General features: G+C 47.6%; 1 protein-coding gene across 3 annotated transcripts in view; it reads right to left on the bottom strand.

Moving 5' to 3' along the window:
• Window positions 1-6,449: 6,449 nt before the first annotated feature.
• LOC119444259 (D-2-hydroxyglutarate dehydrogenase, mitochondrial) overlaps window positions 6,450-15,466 on the bottom strand; it is a 115,935-nt gene continuing 106,918 nt past the window's right edge. Inside the window, exons 6-7 of one of the 3 annotated variants that reach the window (XM_037708684.2) lie at window positions 8,326-8,762; window positions 6,450-6,583 (exon numbers count right to left, since the gene is read on the bottom strand). In XM_037708684.2, coding sequence (XP_037564612.2) covers window positions 8,337-8,762 — 426 coding nt within the window. In that variant the 3' untranslated portion in view covers window positions 6,450-6,583; window positions 8,326-8,336. The other 2 variants (XM_049664508.1, XM_049664507.1) reach the window with 2 other exon arrangements.

Genomic DNA, 15,466 nt, shown 5'->3' on the forward strand with positions numbered 1-15,466 from the left:
TAATTCCCTTCGACAAAAACACTGACTCGAGAAAAAAAGAAGATTCAAATGCATTGTAGTTGGACAAATTGTTGCCAATATGTTGCCATCAGCCTTGCTACTGCCGGCCACGGCACTGTCAACTTGGCAATTCATAAAAGGGCTTGCACATACGCTTAGTGTGTGCACGTACGTATGCTTTGTTTGTGGTCATTGCAAGACACCCAATGCAAACAGTGCTGAACGTCGTCCAAGCAGTGAGACAAGCCAATGATGTTGCACGTCACCGAAATCAATCGCCGAAACTCGTGACGTAACATTGTTCACAAATAGGACCTACACTGATGACTACATTGATAGGTGCTGCACTCTCTGATTCTTCGCTTGCATGAACATCAAAATTAAATTAAAATGCGTCCTAAGCTGTATTTGCTATCGATACTTTGCAGATGAGGTCGCATCAATGTTATTCCGAGTTATCATTTTTGTGTCATCATTCCTTTAACACAATGGCTGGCACGGCCTCCCAACATGACCGGCACAGCCAAAATAAAATGAAAGCCCAGAAAGCGGGTTTCATCTGCCTCCAAGGCGCTTCCAGAGATGGACAGACTGCTAAGCAAAGGCCCTAAATTCATTCTGATGCCAAGGTCCTCAAATGCTTGCCACTGTGCTCGAGGCAGCGAGAAAGGCCCACGCAAATGAAAAGGCCTGAAGGTGTGGACCTAGGGAGAAAATATTGCAGCCCGTTGTAGGGCACTTCAGGAGCAATCAGCTTAGCCTGGTGCAGTCCCACGAGGAAAGGGGGCTCGTTGTCCTTGCCAAGAGTCTTTACCATGAAAAAGCCCTTCAAGCTATTGAGAAGAATTTCAGGCTGCCAGAAGTAGGCATCAAGCTTCTGAAGCCTTGATGGTTTGGCTATATAGGTGTGGCACAGTGTTCTTTGTGTCTTTTTTGCTGCAGGTTCCTTTTAGGGCCATTGTGACAGAAGGTGGCTCGTAGCAAAAGTTGGCGGGCCATTTCCTACAGGTTGCTTTGAAAAGCCTCGTGACTTTGGACCTATTTGGTGTACAAAGCTCTATGAACGTCGCCCAAGTGCCGCAATTCAACAAGCTTTGTACTAATGCCACACTGTCGACTGACACTGAGGACTTGTGTCCCGAAATCGGAACTAGTTCAAGTGGGAGATGTCTTGTTTATCAACTTCTGCTGTTTAAACGAGATTAGATGTTGTGATAGCAGCGCTACAAAATTTGCTCCGTCACCAAAAAGATGTGCATCGAGATACTTTAAGATACAAAGAAGGAGGGTTGTGGAAACGAAGGAAGCAGAGGATTCAAAATGAGCACTCGGCCAGTGTCTAACATCGCACAGGATCGATCTGTCTTGCAACATCCCGTCGTACAGAGTGCGCTCGCTGACATTTCGTATGTGCAGCCATTATCTTAATTACAGAGTTCATGCCTGCACCTCTAAGCATATTCATCACCAGCTGCTTTATTCCTTTTAAAAGAGCATCTTGGAATGATACTGCACAGGCCAGTTTGCGGACGCCATATGTGCGAAGGACGAAGCACTACCTAGGAGGGACCTCTCCACGGCTGTGCCAACTACACATATGAATTTAGCCAGGTCAAAGCAATTATTTGTTTGCACTGTTTAAGTGCATATTAATGTCTATATGACAGTGTTGCACTGATTTTATCTCTTCTTCCTTGCACATTTTCATTTGAACAAGTGGAGAACTCTATTTTCAGAATCGTACAGCCTCAATAAATATTTTATTAAAATGTAAAGCAACATCGTGCAAGAAGCGCAGCTGCGACCTGCAGTGAACCTTCCAAGTAAGCACCTGCTGACAAAACTACTTATCAAAGCCATTTAGCTAAACAAAGGGTTCTGAATTATGACACTACATCTTGCTGTACACGAATCTGTGCTCGGAAGCCTCATAGCTTTGGCTCAGCTGCGAGGAACTACTGAAACGGAGTATAATAAACATTTCAAGTGCTTTGTGTGTGGTCACTTCCATCAATTCAGAATTTTGTAACCGAACAATGCTTCTGTGTAGCTCTGAGCCACTGAAATGGCACTCCGGGAAGTCATTTCTGTTGTGTACAAGCAACGCAATACCGCTGCTTGCTGGATGAAGCACTAGCGCGGCAGAAACAGGAAGTGACCTCACCCCGAGTTGAGTTCCGAGAATCCTCCGCCGCCCCCAGCCTCTCGGCCACCGGACAGGGACCAAGGGCTGTGAGACTTTGCCCCCTCGAACACATGCGGCGCTTGCCTGCATCTTTTGTAGACAATAAACTCAGTCTGTCCTCTCCCCAATGGTCTTCTGACACCAACCGATGCGCATTCCTTTTCACGGACGGGGCCAGAGCCCGTACGTAACACTGGCGACGAGGCAGGAGTTATGAAACGGATAAGTTTTCCAAGGCCATGGTTACAGGAGGAATGCACGGTGCCATCGAGCCTTTCTCGTGCAAATCATGGGCGTCGTGGATCCAGCGTCTGGACATTTACTTGGTGGTGAACGACGTAAGCGACGAAGTGAAGAAACGGACGCTTCTCCTTGCGCTTTGTGGTGCCGACACTTTCGAGACTATGTGCGTGCTGGTCATGCTGAAGACCCCGGGAGAAGTCAACTCAATGATTTAGTCACACTTCTCCGGCGGCACTTCGACCCCAGGCCATCCGAGTTTTACAGCCGGTACGTGTTTCAATGATGCGACCAATGGCAGGACGAGTCGATCAGCAGCCCTCAGAAGCTTGATAGCCGACTGTAACTTTGGAGTGCTGCCAACGGTTGCAACATCGACGACGTCACCTAACAGCCGCTTCAGTAGCGAACCCAACTATGCTGCCACAAGATGTGATGCTCTGTGCGACAGGTTTGTCTGCACCATCCAGAACGAACATCTTCAGCAGAGACTATTCGAGGAAAAATACCTGACATTCCAACGCACTCTGGACTCAGCCGTGTCAGCTGAAAGTGCCTCAAGGCATCAGCGAGGAATCAAGGGAGTGGCAAACTCAGGGGAAATTAACAAGACGTCGCAAATCAAGCAAGGAAGCAAGCATTCGCCGGCACGACATTGCTATCGATGCGAAGGTTCACACGACCCTGAAACATGCAAATTCAAGACAGCCGAGTGCCGTTTCTGCTCCAAGAAAGGTCACATCGAGCGTGCCTGCATCTCGAAGAAAAAGAAAAACAAGGAACCATGCCCCGACAACAAGCAGCAACTGGCGCACAGTGTCAACCCACTATGTGAGTCCTGCTACGAGCTGCATGCAGTGAGTGTATGAACACACTACCCGAAGTTCGTTGTGGACTTTAGGGTGGAGGGGAAGCCGCTCCAGTATGAGGTGTACACAGGTGCGGCTTACTCCCTGATAAGCGAGGACACGTACTACAGAACGTGGAAGAAAACGCTCCCCGGCTTTCAAGCGAGCCGCTCGACTTGCGCACATGGTCAGGAGAAGAGCTACACGTCCTGGGCTCCGCAAAAGTTCTTGTGAAGTTCAAATTAAAGGACTATGTGCTGCCGTTGCTGGTTATGAAGGGCACCGGGTGCAACCTTCTAAGGAGAGAATGGTTTTCGGCACTTCAAATTCAGGTGAAAGGGATCAACCACGTTGAAGAGCCAGCGCCGGAGATTACAGAGGTCCTTGGACAACACCCAGATGTATGCAAGGAAAATATCAGGAGCTATACAGGCCCTTTAGTTCACCTGGAACTCGAAGACGGCGCTATTGTGAAGTTTTGCAAGGCTCGCTCCGTTCTGCTGGCGCTCCAAGGGCCAATGGAAGACGAGCTTGACTGTCTACAGCGCCAGGGCATCCTAAAACCAACGCAGCATACCGAATTGGTCCTCGTTCGGAAGAACGACGGTACACTCCGTGTTTGCAGCAACTACAAGAGTACTGTTAACGCAGCAGTGGAGAAGGCATCGTACCCACTACCAACTACGGATGAAGTGTTCGCAAACCTACGTGGTGGAACCCTCTTCTCAACATTGGGATTATATCAAGCATATCAACAACTGAAAGTCGACGACGAAACAGCAGCATTGCTCACAGTGAACCACAAAAGGACTATTCAAGGTGGAACGCCTCCCATTCGGAATTTCTGCCGCTCCAGCTATCTTCCAACGCATGATGGAGACAACGTTGGCTGGAATTCCAGGGGTGAGTGTTTACCTTAACGACACTACCGTCAGTGGGAAATGCTCAAATGAACATGCACAGTGTCTGAATCAGGTTCTGTCGAGGCTAAGTGAGAAAGGCCTCCTCAAGAAAAAAAAGTGCCGCTTCGGGATCACGTCAGCTGAGTTTCCGGGACATCGAATTGATGCCAATGGTATTCACACCACCGAGAAAAAGGCTGAGGCTATACTTGAAGCACCCAAACCAACTGAAATAACATCCCTAAGGGCTTTTCTGGGCCTTATTTCATTTTACGACCGCTTTTTAGAGAACAGAGTGACGGTCGCCAGGGAATTGTATAGGCTCCCAGAGAATAACACGCCCTGGAATTGGCAGAGCAAGCATTAAGCTGCTTTCGAGGCGCTTAAAGAGATGATCCACTCATTTACAGTACTCGCTCACTACAACGAGACCTCTCTATTGTCCGTGGATCTGTTTTTATGGTCATGTGCCGGCCAGCGATGTACTTATGAAAATGACTGATGCCGTAGATATCTGCTTCTTTGTCGAGCTGGGAGTAGTTATTTTCGGCGCTTCCCAGTGTTCAAATGAACATGCGCAGCGTCTGTATACGGCGTTGGTGCCGCTCAGGAAGACGCTTATGGCTGAGAGACGCCATTCACATCGCGAACACTGGGAAGTGCCAAAAAGAACTACTCCCAGCTCGACAAAGAAGCAGATATCTACGGCATCAGTCATTTTCATAAGTACATCACTGGCCGGCACGTGACCATAATAACAGATCACGAGCCGTTGATTGGAATCAAGGGTGAAACAAAGCAAGTACTTCAGGTCCTTTCACCAAGGATGACGCGATGGTGCCTTAAACTAGCAAAATACGAATACAAGCTGGTGTACAGGCCTGGCCGACTGCACCAAAACGCGGACACTTTCAGCAGACTTCCGCTACCGGCACAAGTTGATGAGCCTTATCCCCCAGGAGACGTACTTATTTTGGCGACCACGCCCAGCTTTCACCGTGTCAACTCAAACCAAACTCAACTCAATGACTAAAGAGGACTCAGTTTTGTCCCAAGTGCTGGAGGCTGTCTCAAACGGAGAAGTGCATAAGCTGCGAAAGGATCAGTTTTCATCATACAGGAAACTTGGGACAGAGCTTTCAGCGCCTTGTTAGAGGCTCCCGGGTGGTAATACCATCAAAGGCAAGAAATGACCTTCTTGAACTCGCACATGCAAACCATTGCGGAATTCAGAAGGGTTTGGGTGTGAGCTAGTTGGTACGGATCATTCATATTTAAAACAGTGCCAAAAAACACGGACAAGAGAGTACACGGGACAAGCGCTGCCCGTGTACTCTCTTGTCCATGTTTTTTAGCACTGTTTTAAATATGAATCATTGTGGAATTGTGGCCTTGAAGGATTGCGCATGAAGTTACTTTTGGTGGCCAGGTGTTGACGCAGACATCGAAAGGCTCGCTAAAAGCTGTGCAATTTGTTGTCAACACCAAAGGGCACCAGCTATGGCACCGGTCCCCGAATGGGAACGCGCAAGAACACCTTGGGACACAGTTCACGCAGACTTAGCTGGCCCCGTAGAAGGCATGATGCTGTTAATTGTCGTGGACGCATACAGCAAATGGTTGAAAGTGCGATCCATGTGCAATACACAGTCTACCACATTGATTGGAGAACTCTGGAACCTTTTTGCAACTTTGGGCTCACCAAAAAGCTTGTGACTGATAATGGACCATCCTTCATTTCATTAGAAGACCTTCCTAAAGAAGAATGGGGTGGCCCAAGTAACAAGTGCACAGTATCATCCTGCAATGAATGGTCCAGCAGAAAGGATGGTTTTTGAAACGAAATAAGCATTAGCCAAAACGAGGACGGAACGTTCGCATGTAGGCTGGCTCGGTTCTTGCTAAAGCAACGCACCACTGTCTCCACATGAACGGGCAAAACGCCAGCTGCGCTTATGTTCGGGTGCAAGCTGGACACAGTACTCACGTGCATTCAGCCCCAGGCAAAAGCAAACAAAACCCATACCAACTGCAACAGGGACACAGTGTTGAGAGCACTCGTTGTCGGACAAGCAGTTTTCTTTCGAAGCTTCGGAAGGAACCCGATCTGGACGGAGGGAACGGTTTTGGAAAAGCTAGGGCACAGATCATGGCTCATTAAAGGCCCTGACAGGGTAGTTGCGACGACACTGCGATCGCGTCAAGCCCGACACTTTGAGACACAACACAGAATATTTGGCGACACGGGATCTGGCTCCCATTTATTTGGGATACAAGGAGATAACCCCACGTTGTCGGAGGCCACTCTTTCGGGAACACTGCTCAACCACCAGCGATCGGCACTGCCCATGATCCCACAATTGTGGAGACAGACCCGAACGCCCTCCGGACTGCTACGGCGACGCCATCTGAGAAGGGAGAAAAGCGCTGCAGAAACAGGAAGTGACCCCACCCCGAGTCGAGTTCCGAGAATTGAAAAAATACTATATATGCGTATGATTAAATTTATACAGAACAAATACTTGCTTAGCCCCTGCCAAATTGGATTCCGACCATTATGTTCAATTTGGCATGCTCACGTGGACTTATAAAGTAGAATAATATTACCACTGCGACAGAGGAAAATAGTGCAAGTGGAAAGTGCCATATGTGTTGCACTTGTAATGGATGAGCACCAAAGTTGCAGTTAGACATGTCTGGAGTGTGTCCGGTGCTGCCTGAAAAAAAAATTCATCTAGGAGCGTTTCTTTGGATTCTTTTCATCTCCAGATAATCTGCCGCCGGCAATGTTCAAATATGTAGTTCGATGTGAGTTTTAAATTACTCACTTTATTTCGCCGCAGGATTATCTGACACGATATTTAAATTTAAAGAAATCAAATGTAACGTTAATGTAACGACACGTTCCAATGTTAGAAGTGTAATTGGAACGCATTCCTTTTGCATTAAAGTAATTTGTAACGGGAACTCGTTCCAATATTGGGAAGGAACGAGGAACGAGCTTTCGTTCCCGTTTTAGAGGAACGTGTACAACACTGTATGTGATACATACAGCTAAACCTCGATATAACCAAGTCGGTAAAAATCAGCACTTCTTTATATTGAAATTTGACCTTTTATGCAAAAGTACAATTCAGCAAAACAGTGCAAAAGTACAAATTATTTTCATATGGACAGAGCTGTAAAAATTTCCGGATTATCGGGCAATAGAAAACAACGAATTACACTAAGAAAGAAATGCTATATCCCTGAATTTGAGAGTTGGCGACGAAATTAACGACTTCATGCCGCGCCAACGATATCTTCACATCTAGAGAACAAAGCGAAGCCTGCGAAGCTTTCGCGTCCACTCTGGCACTGCATCTGATAGTGTCGCCTGCAGCGGGACGATGCTATCAGCAGACCGCTCTCCACACAGTCCGGTCAAGGCAGCACCCAAATGTACCTAGTGGATGCCGCAAATGTACCTAGTGGACGCCGCAAAGGAAAGCGGGGCCACAGACGACAGCCTATCGTTCACGGCCACCATGTTTGTTGTAAATTTGTGACATTGTATGCGCACGACATGTCCGAGAAATCAAGCAAAATCCGATTATTGGATCTTAATGCACTTTATAAGGAACACGATGACAAGAGGGTCTTGCATTTAGTGTTTATCAGACGCACTTCGACGGCTGCTCTCTGTCGTGTGGGGGGCGAGAGGTGCATTCGTAAGCAACACCATGTAATTAAATGATGTGCACCTGTGGCAGTTTCCATTGATTGCCTCAGTACTTCTTAGCATCAGCAGTGAAATTTTGTTATATTGAAACTTTGTTATAGTATTGGGTTTCAAAATACACGGTACCCTATGGACAGGAAATTATAAAAAGTTAAATGCTTCTTTATATTGACAATTTCATTATACTAAACCTCGTCATATCAAGGTTTAAATATATCGGCACATACTTGCGCCGATGCTTAAAAACGAAGGATTCTCGCATAATAATACGACAAAAGAGCATATTGTGTAAAGATATTGGGTATAAAACGAACGTGCAATGTCTGTCATGTCCATTTCTTTTCTTGCACTGTTCATTGTGCAGGTAAACATTTGTGACATACGTAGTACCGCCTTCTCTAAGAAATTTCCAAGCACTGCCATGCATACCACTCTGAGAGTCACAAAGTAGGCAGCATCTTGTATGGGTTAAGAATTCCGAGTGGGTCGAAAGCCTGTTTGAGGCTGCGCATGGCCCCCAGGGCAGCAGGCGTCTTGCACAGGTGCAGGTGCCGTTTCTTGTGCAGACCAATTCCATGCTCGGCGCTGATGCTTCCCCGCATGGAGGCTGTCCACTCGTACACAAACGGTTCAATGCGCGCCAACAGTGCCTCATCCCAGCCAGCGGAGGTGATGTTCAGGTGCAAGTTGGAGTCGCCCATGTGCCCAAAGCCGCACACACGTACAGCACTGGTGCCTCGCACCTTATCGCCCACCAGAGCCACTGCATCCATGTATGAGGTCAGTGGCACCGAGATGTCGTACTTGTACACATAGCCGTCGCGACGCAGTGCTTCACTGATGCTCTCGCGCAGATGCCACAATTCCTGAGAGAAAGCAAGGAACAAACTGAGGAAAGCAGGAAGACGACCCTTTCAAGGCAATTAAAAGGTTGCGAACAGCGCCGTTGTTTTGTGTTAGCGATTTCTTGCCTTTTGTATCATTTAGCGGGTATTATTACTTGGAACATCGGGCAATGAGTATATAAGACATTTATTGTTTTCAACTAGACTGCGCTCGTTTATGCCCTTTCGCTTTGAGTGTCTCATCGTCGTGCAGTTCATAGCAATGAATTTGTAGCAACCAGCCCAGCTGTCAGTGAACTTACTGAACATTATTTTTACGATAAACTTTCATGAACAACGCTATTGTTTACAAGAAACTTTCATTTTTCCAAAAAGTAGCAGTAGAAATGCTAACAATATAATTTCAAATTCACCAATAATTCAAAACACTTACAGCCATTTTTAATGGTACCATGGAGTTCAAATATGGAATTCGGTGCCACTTGAAATAGAAATGGCAAACAACCTTGCATTCACACACACAAAAAAAAGGTTTCATTTCTCAAACATTGAGTAAGCTGCCATTGTATGAGACGATAAGAGCTTGTCCTCCAACATTTTTCTTTCTTTTGTACCTTTATCGTCTTTATGCACAGTAGTTATTTTGTTTCTTTAATATTTGCATTATGTTTGCTTTATATGACAAAAGTATTGTCTTTATTACATAACATTAGGAATTCTTGTCACTTACTAATATACTTGTTTTATGAACACGGCCGTCAGTGCTTTTGTGTTTTTGCTACTGCAAAATGTACGCAAAAATGCGAGCCTATACTAGCTTTGACTATTGGCCCAACATCTTTTATCGCATTGTGAACATATTCTTCGAAGAAGGTAAACCAAATTAATGACAACTTTAAAAGAAGCTAAACGTAACGCCCAGCGCGGTCTCAACGTTTTTGCCTCACATCTTGCACTACCCCATGCTTTACACACGCCAGACCAGAAGCTATGGTGAAAACTTGGGTTGCCAGCTGTCGATACGCTGTTGTACACAAGGGAGGAACACGCAACCAGCTACTTGTTTATTAAACTAGCAAAATAATTTCAGGTGTTGTTTTCGACCTGCTTTTAGATGTGCCCTCGGAAAGCCGTTATTCTTATTAGAGAGCTCTGTGCATTCACTTTCATCAGTTGGCATTGACTTGGTGGCCTAGTCATCACTTTGGGGGGATGGCGCTTTGTCAAGGTTCTTGCTGTCACCATTTTTCACTGATAAACACAGATGAGTGGACTTGGAAGGAATATCCCACAAGGGCTTTATGCACCCACCACAGTTTTAGCGTTCATGCTTGCTCGCGCATCTAGTAAAAACACATGTAGACTATTTTGTTTGAGCACTGCCCTCAAGAAATATTGCATGCAGGTGCATGAAAAAAAAAAAAAAAAAAAAATTCTTGCCCGAACCTGTACACCTCCGTTTGTCCGGTTGCCCACAACAGCACTTAGTGCCTGTCATGTGTCCTCACTGCTATGATCTCACATGAAATTGGCAGCACTGTTAAATAAATAAATAAAATAAATGCAATGGTAAACTCGGCGGTAATGCAGTTCCACTCAACATGAAAGCTGGGGAAGTGCAGAGCAGTGATTCGCCGGTGTTTCCCTTGTGTTTTTCTTGTGTTTACCAATCCGTCATCCATTTTGACACCTGTGCTAAGGCACAACTGGTGGGAAACCACCACACACATGGAGACAAAGCCCTTGCTGATGATAGAAGCGATTTGAACAAATTTTTGTTAATTAATGCACTTAATGCTTGATAATTCTTGTCTTTTAAATTATTCTGAATCATGTTAGTTTATTCTGAACCGGTTTTGATCAATTCTACACTTGTTTTGACCCTGTGTTGAGCACTTGTTTTTGAGCATGATCACGCGACAGACGCCGACAGCCCGAGCCCCTAAAGTGCTCCGCACTTAAAATGAACAGTATATAAATAATTAACAGACGCAAACTTGGTACTAAACTAAACCTAGTGCAAGATGTGCAACATTTGAGTGAAGATCAGCCAGCGGCTTAGCTGGAAGTGTCAAGCAACGCTCAGTATGTCATATCGCATTGTCATGGGGAAGACATTTAACGTGTGGCCAAAGCATGGTGCCCCCATCAGAATGCCAGGATCGAACCTGCTGCTGAGCAGCGCCATGCCACAGCCACGTGCAGCGGGTTATTGCACCAGCCAAAGGGCATGAGGGGAATACGTCAGGAATGCTTGTCATCAAAGAAACTCAAATCAAGCATAGGGACCAATTAATGCGAGAGATACTATATGACGGTTGGGAATGTCTTGCATTAGCGTGGCATCATTTGCCCTGTCACTTGAGCTGTCGATGTAGTGCATTGCAGGCAAGGACAAAAGTAGTGACACAACACACTTGGCACAGACTTTGTGCCAAGTGTGTCCACTGCTCATTATGAATCACCAAGAAGCCCATTTTGCCACCTTAGGGAAGCATAATATATCAAAGTTCATGGCCTAGGTACTTCTTTATAACCTACAATTTTGCCCTTCTATTTTATCACTTTTGTGTGATCTAATATACATTTGCACTTTTTCCAGAATAACTAATTTGTTGGAAGTTAGCACTGTGTTCCTTTCATTGTCCGTCTTGTGCCACCTGTAATGTAATAACGCAAACAAGCCCAAGTCCTCCTAATGCTTCCATATCTGACTCACATCAAACTTTATGAAGCTGCTCCAAAGCTCCTCTAAAACAATGCAAGCCATTTCAATCCGCGACTGGTTATGCTCGAGACTGTCACAGACGAGACCTGAATGGGACACAGTAATTATGTTAGTAATTTGATGGAAGACGGCTGGTGTCATAAGGTTGCATCCTTACAGACATTTGTCGGCACAGTGCTTATGCCACTGACTTCTTCGAGGGGCAGAGTCATCAAAGACCACCAAGACGAGCGCTGGCATGAAAAAGATGGGGGCCCTCGACCTAGGCAAGGGGGCAGGCCTTTCAGATCCCGGCAATAAGCAGAGGCTGATGAAACTGTGCACATCATGCACCGTACATGAGCCTGACCACGTGTGTTGACAGGGTGACGTGAACGCAACTGTTTGGCAAGTCTTTTTTTTTTGTTTCCCTACTACTTCATAGGTTACCAAGTGCTGCTGTGAACTTAATTTCAAACGATGTACAGTCAAACCCACTTATAATGATACTGGTTTTAACAATTTATCGGTTATAACAAAGAAGCTGCTGCACCGTCAACTTTTGTACATTTTCTATGGTGAAATAACCCGCTTTCTACAATGCCGCATTATCGGTTATAACGATGACGTATGGCTACTAGGTGTGTGTGCCGAAAGAGAATAGAATGCAAACTCTATGAAAGAAATTCGAGCTGTTGCACGTCTCCTCGCGCTGTTTTCCATCCTTCTCCGCATCGCCACCAGGCGCGCCTCTCTCCCCGTCACCCTTCCCCCGCTCCCAACACGAATGGGCTGCGCCCATAGCTCTACGCCACGCCACTCTCCGAAACAAGAACGGACTGCACAAACTGCGATAGCGCTGGTATAGAATTTGAGCCAAAACGGCATTAGCGTCCACCGTGACGAAGCGACGGAATTCGCATCACCATAGTCATCAGCGAAAATCGTAGGTGAATGACAGCAACGTGACAGCAATGCTTCGTGCCTATTTCTGCCTTTAAAGCCTTTATTCGTGCATTTACCGCCACGCACAGCACCGCGTTAGCCACGTGCCTTCATGACTGCGTAGTCGTCATCCATGATCACGTCGACGGGGCTCCTGCTTTCCCCAGGGGGCGCTGCGAAAATGGTGCTAAAGAGCACCCTCTGTCCTGATTTGGATAGTACCAAGCTCGGTAGTCTGCTTCGGAAAGCATGTTTACAATATGGAGCCGCCACTTTCGGTTGTGTTGTACCACGGCCTGCAGCGAATATCAGGCACCGAAGATTTTTTCAGGAGTGGCACGCTGCGTAAAGGCAAGAAATTATGCAATGCCGAATACGTGTAGGCCGTTCAAGAAATAAGTGGCAAATAGTTTTAGCGCGGTGTCAATTCCAACTGAAGCGAGTCGCGTACGAAGTGGAACTAGAGGTAAGGTTTTCACGCTGCTAGATTCAGGTGCACAAACGCGAGGAAATGCTTGCTATAAATGAATTCACAGCAGCATTAAGCAGACATCATGTGTATGGAACTATACGAGCGCACGACGGGGGTACGCCCCGCGACTGCAGCGGTCTTTCAGCATGCCCTGAAACGGCGGGCCTCCTGCAATCATTGTTGACTGCATGCCGCTAGACAAGTAGTTATGCCTGCGCTGTAGTAACGGCCATCTGTCCCTTTAGCAACTGATAAATAACTGATGCAATGCATATGACCGTGGTGTTGAGGTGTCGCACATTGCTTCCCTCATTAGTTCATCTCGCACGAATTGAAATTCTCGTTCGATTCAAGAAAGTAAGATTTATTCACGTGAACTTCGCATCTGAACTGCCGCCTGAAATTTTGCTAGCCGAATTGAACATCGTACCACGTGGGCGATGCGCAAGCAGAATTCCTCTCCCTTGCAATACTTTAGTGTTTGTCGAGTGCGTTGAGTGTACGCAGCGTGAGCGGAGTCACCCCTGGTTTGCTGTCACACGCACATTGTCTGCGCTGCTGCCCCGGCCTACGAACAAGTCACCCCTTGCAATGGAGATGCCTGTGGCCAGTTCGGCGCAGCGACTTCAGCGGCCGCCTATGTCCATCTCGCAACGCTTGGCGGCTGGGAAAAGAGCGGGCAGTCACCAACGGCTACTGGGGCTCTCGTTAGCAGGGCGCGTCAGCGTGAGCGACGCTTGCTCGTGCCGACTTCTGCGTCGCCGTTTCCGGAGTCCTGGGCTGGAGTCGTGCCGTCGATTCTGCAGAGCTGGTGCTGTGACCAACTGAGGCCAGCGGTGAACCCCAGAGACAATGTCGGCTCGCATGTTATGGAAAGCGTGTGGACATTTCTTCGGTGCGGCCACTGCTGCATGTACTACCTCTTGTTCGCGAAGCACATGTTGATGTTAGACAGTGCTGACATGTTTCGCCGGAGTATGCAGTGATTTAAGGTTAGGGGGATGTGGGGATGCGTGACTCTCACGCGTCCCCTGATGTTTTTTTCCCCGCATAGCTCGTCTCCTGTAATCCGGCTTCACCGCGTAGCTTTAGGGCGGCGGAGTTGAAGTGTATTACGAGAGATGGCGCTAGTGTTGCGCTGCTAACGCCACCTGACGGCGGGGGGTTACGCAGGCAGAAAAGGGAGAAGGCTGTGCCTCTTCGGGTTGGGATCGGTGGGCGATGCGGACGTCCCGCGCGTGCGCCGGTCCACGCTTTGCAAGACCGTCTCGCGTGGCTAAGAGTGGGGCAGCGGTATGGACGAACACGGATCGTTCGAACGCACCACCGTTCGCGTGACCGTACACGTGAACGACTAGGCGATGGTGTCATAGCATGGGGCGAACATATTCGCTCGCTATCGGGTCGCAGTGAGTCGGACTTCCTTGATTTGTCGCGCGCCCATGTGAATTTTCTAATTGTAACTCGGCTAGCATGCATTAGTGTATGAAAGGTGCAATAAATGCCCTTTTGACTGTTTGCACTACTGTGTTGTCGTTCCTTTGTCCCGAGAGCACGTGTGAGACCCCTAATCTGGCTGCCCAACGTGGACCTCTTGGGACATCGGACGATAATCTTGAGTTTTGCTCGGTTCGAGACAACGTTTGTTTGAACTGAAGCGTATTCCTAGCGTGGATTTTGATAGCTAGCGTCGGCGGCGTGTTTTCTTGAGCAAGGCGACGGTTGCTGTAGCGTGTTTGAACTTTTCAACATGCTAAGCCTTTTCGCGAGTGTTTTGAAGTACACTCGTTGGTACGAGAGCCACGTGGTCTGCCTCCTGGGAGAGCGAGGCCTAGCGCCCGCGGAGCATTGGCAAGCCTGAAGCAAGTGAGTACGGAAGCCTCGTGGGTGGTCCGAATTTCTTATGTAAATAGCTTCTTCTATATCTTTGACTTCGGAAGTCGCGGCTCAGGGAGCCGAGTCGCCGCGGGCCACGGGTGCCGCTACGGGCTGACTGGTATTGCAGCCTGGCACCGGGCGCTCCGACACCGTCTGGGACGCTGAGCGCCGTCAACTTGGATGCTGTGTGCACCGAACGGGGTAGGACCACCTCACAGAGCTAACGTCTCCTCGCGGCTGCCTGTTCTTGTGCCAATTTTGGGTGTTTTTTTTTTTTTTTGGATGCCGGTTGTTGTCAAAGTAGCGACGCATTAGGCCTAAGGCTTTACAAAGCCGCCTGTCGCACGTTGAGGGACACAACCTGGTGGACCGTGGTGTTGAGTTGTCGCACATTGCTTCCCTCATTAGTTTACCTCGCACGAATTGAAATTCTCGTTCGACTCAAGAAAGTAAGCTTTGTTCATGTGAACTTAGAATCTGAAATGTCGCCCAAAATTTTGCTAGCCAAATTGAACATCGTACCATGTGGGCGATGCGCATACAGAATTCCTCTCCCTTGCACTACTTCAGTGTTTGTCGAGTGCGTTGAGTGTACGTAGCGTGAGCGGAGTCCCCTGGTTTGCTGTCACCTGCACACCGTCTGTGCTGCTGCCCCAGACTATGACCGAGCCACCACAGGCGATGGACATGCCTGTGGCCAGTTCGGCGCAGCGAGTTCAGCGC

This window comes from Dermacentor silvarum, chromosome 3, assembly GCF_013339745.2.
Source record: "Dermacentor silvarum isolate Dsil-2018 chromosome 3, BIME_Dsil_1.4, whole genome shotgun sequence".
Taxonomy (NCBI): Eukaryota; Metazoa; Arthropoda; class Arachnida; order Ixodida; family Ixodidae; genus Dermacentor; species Dermacentor silvarum.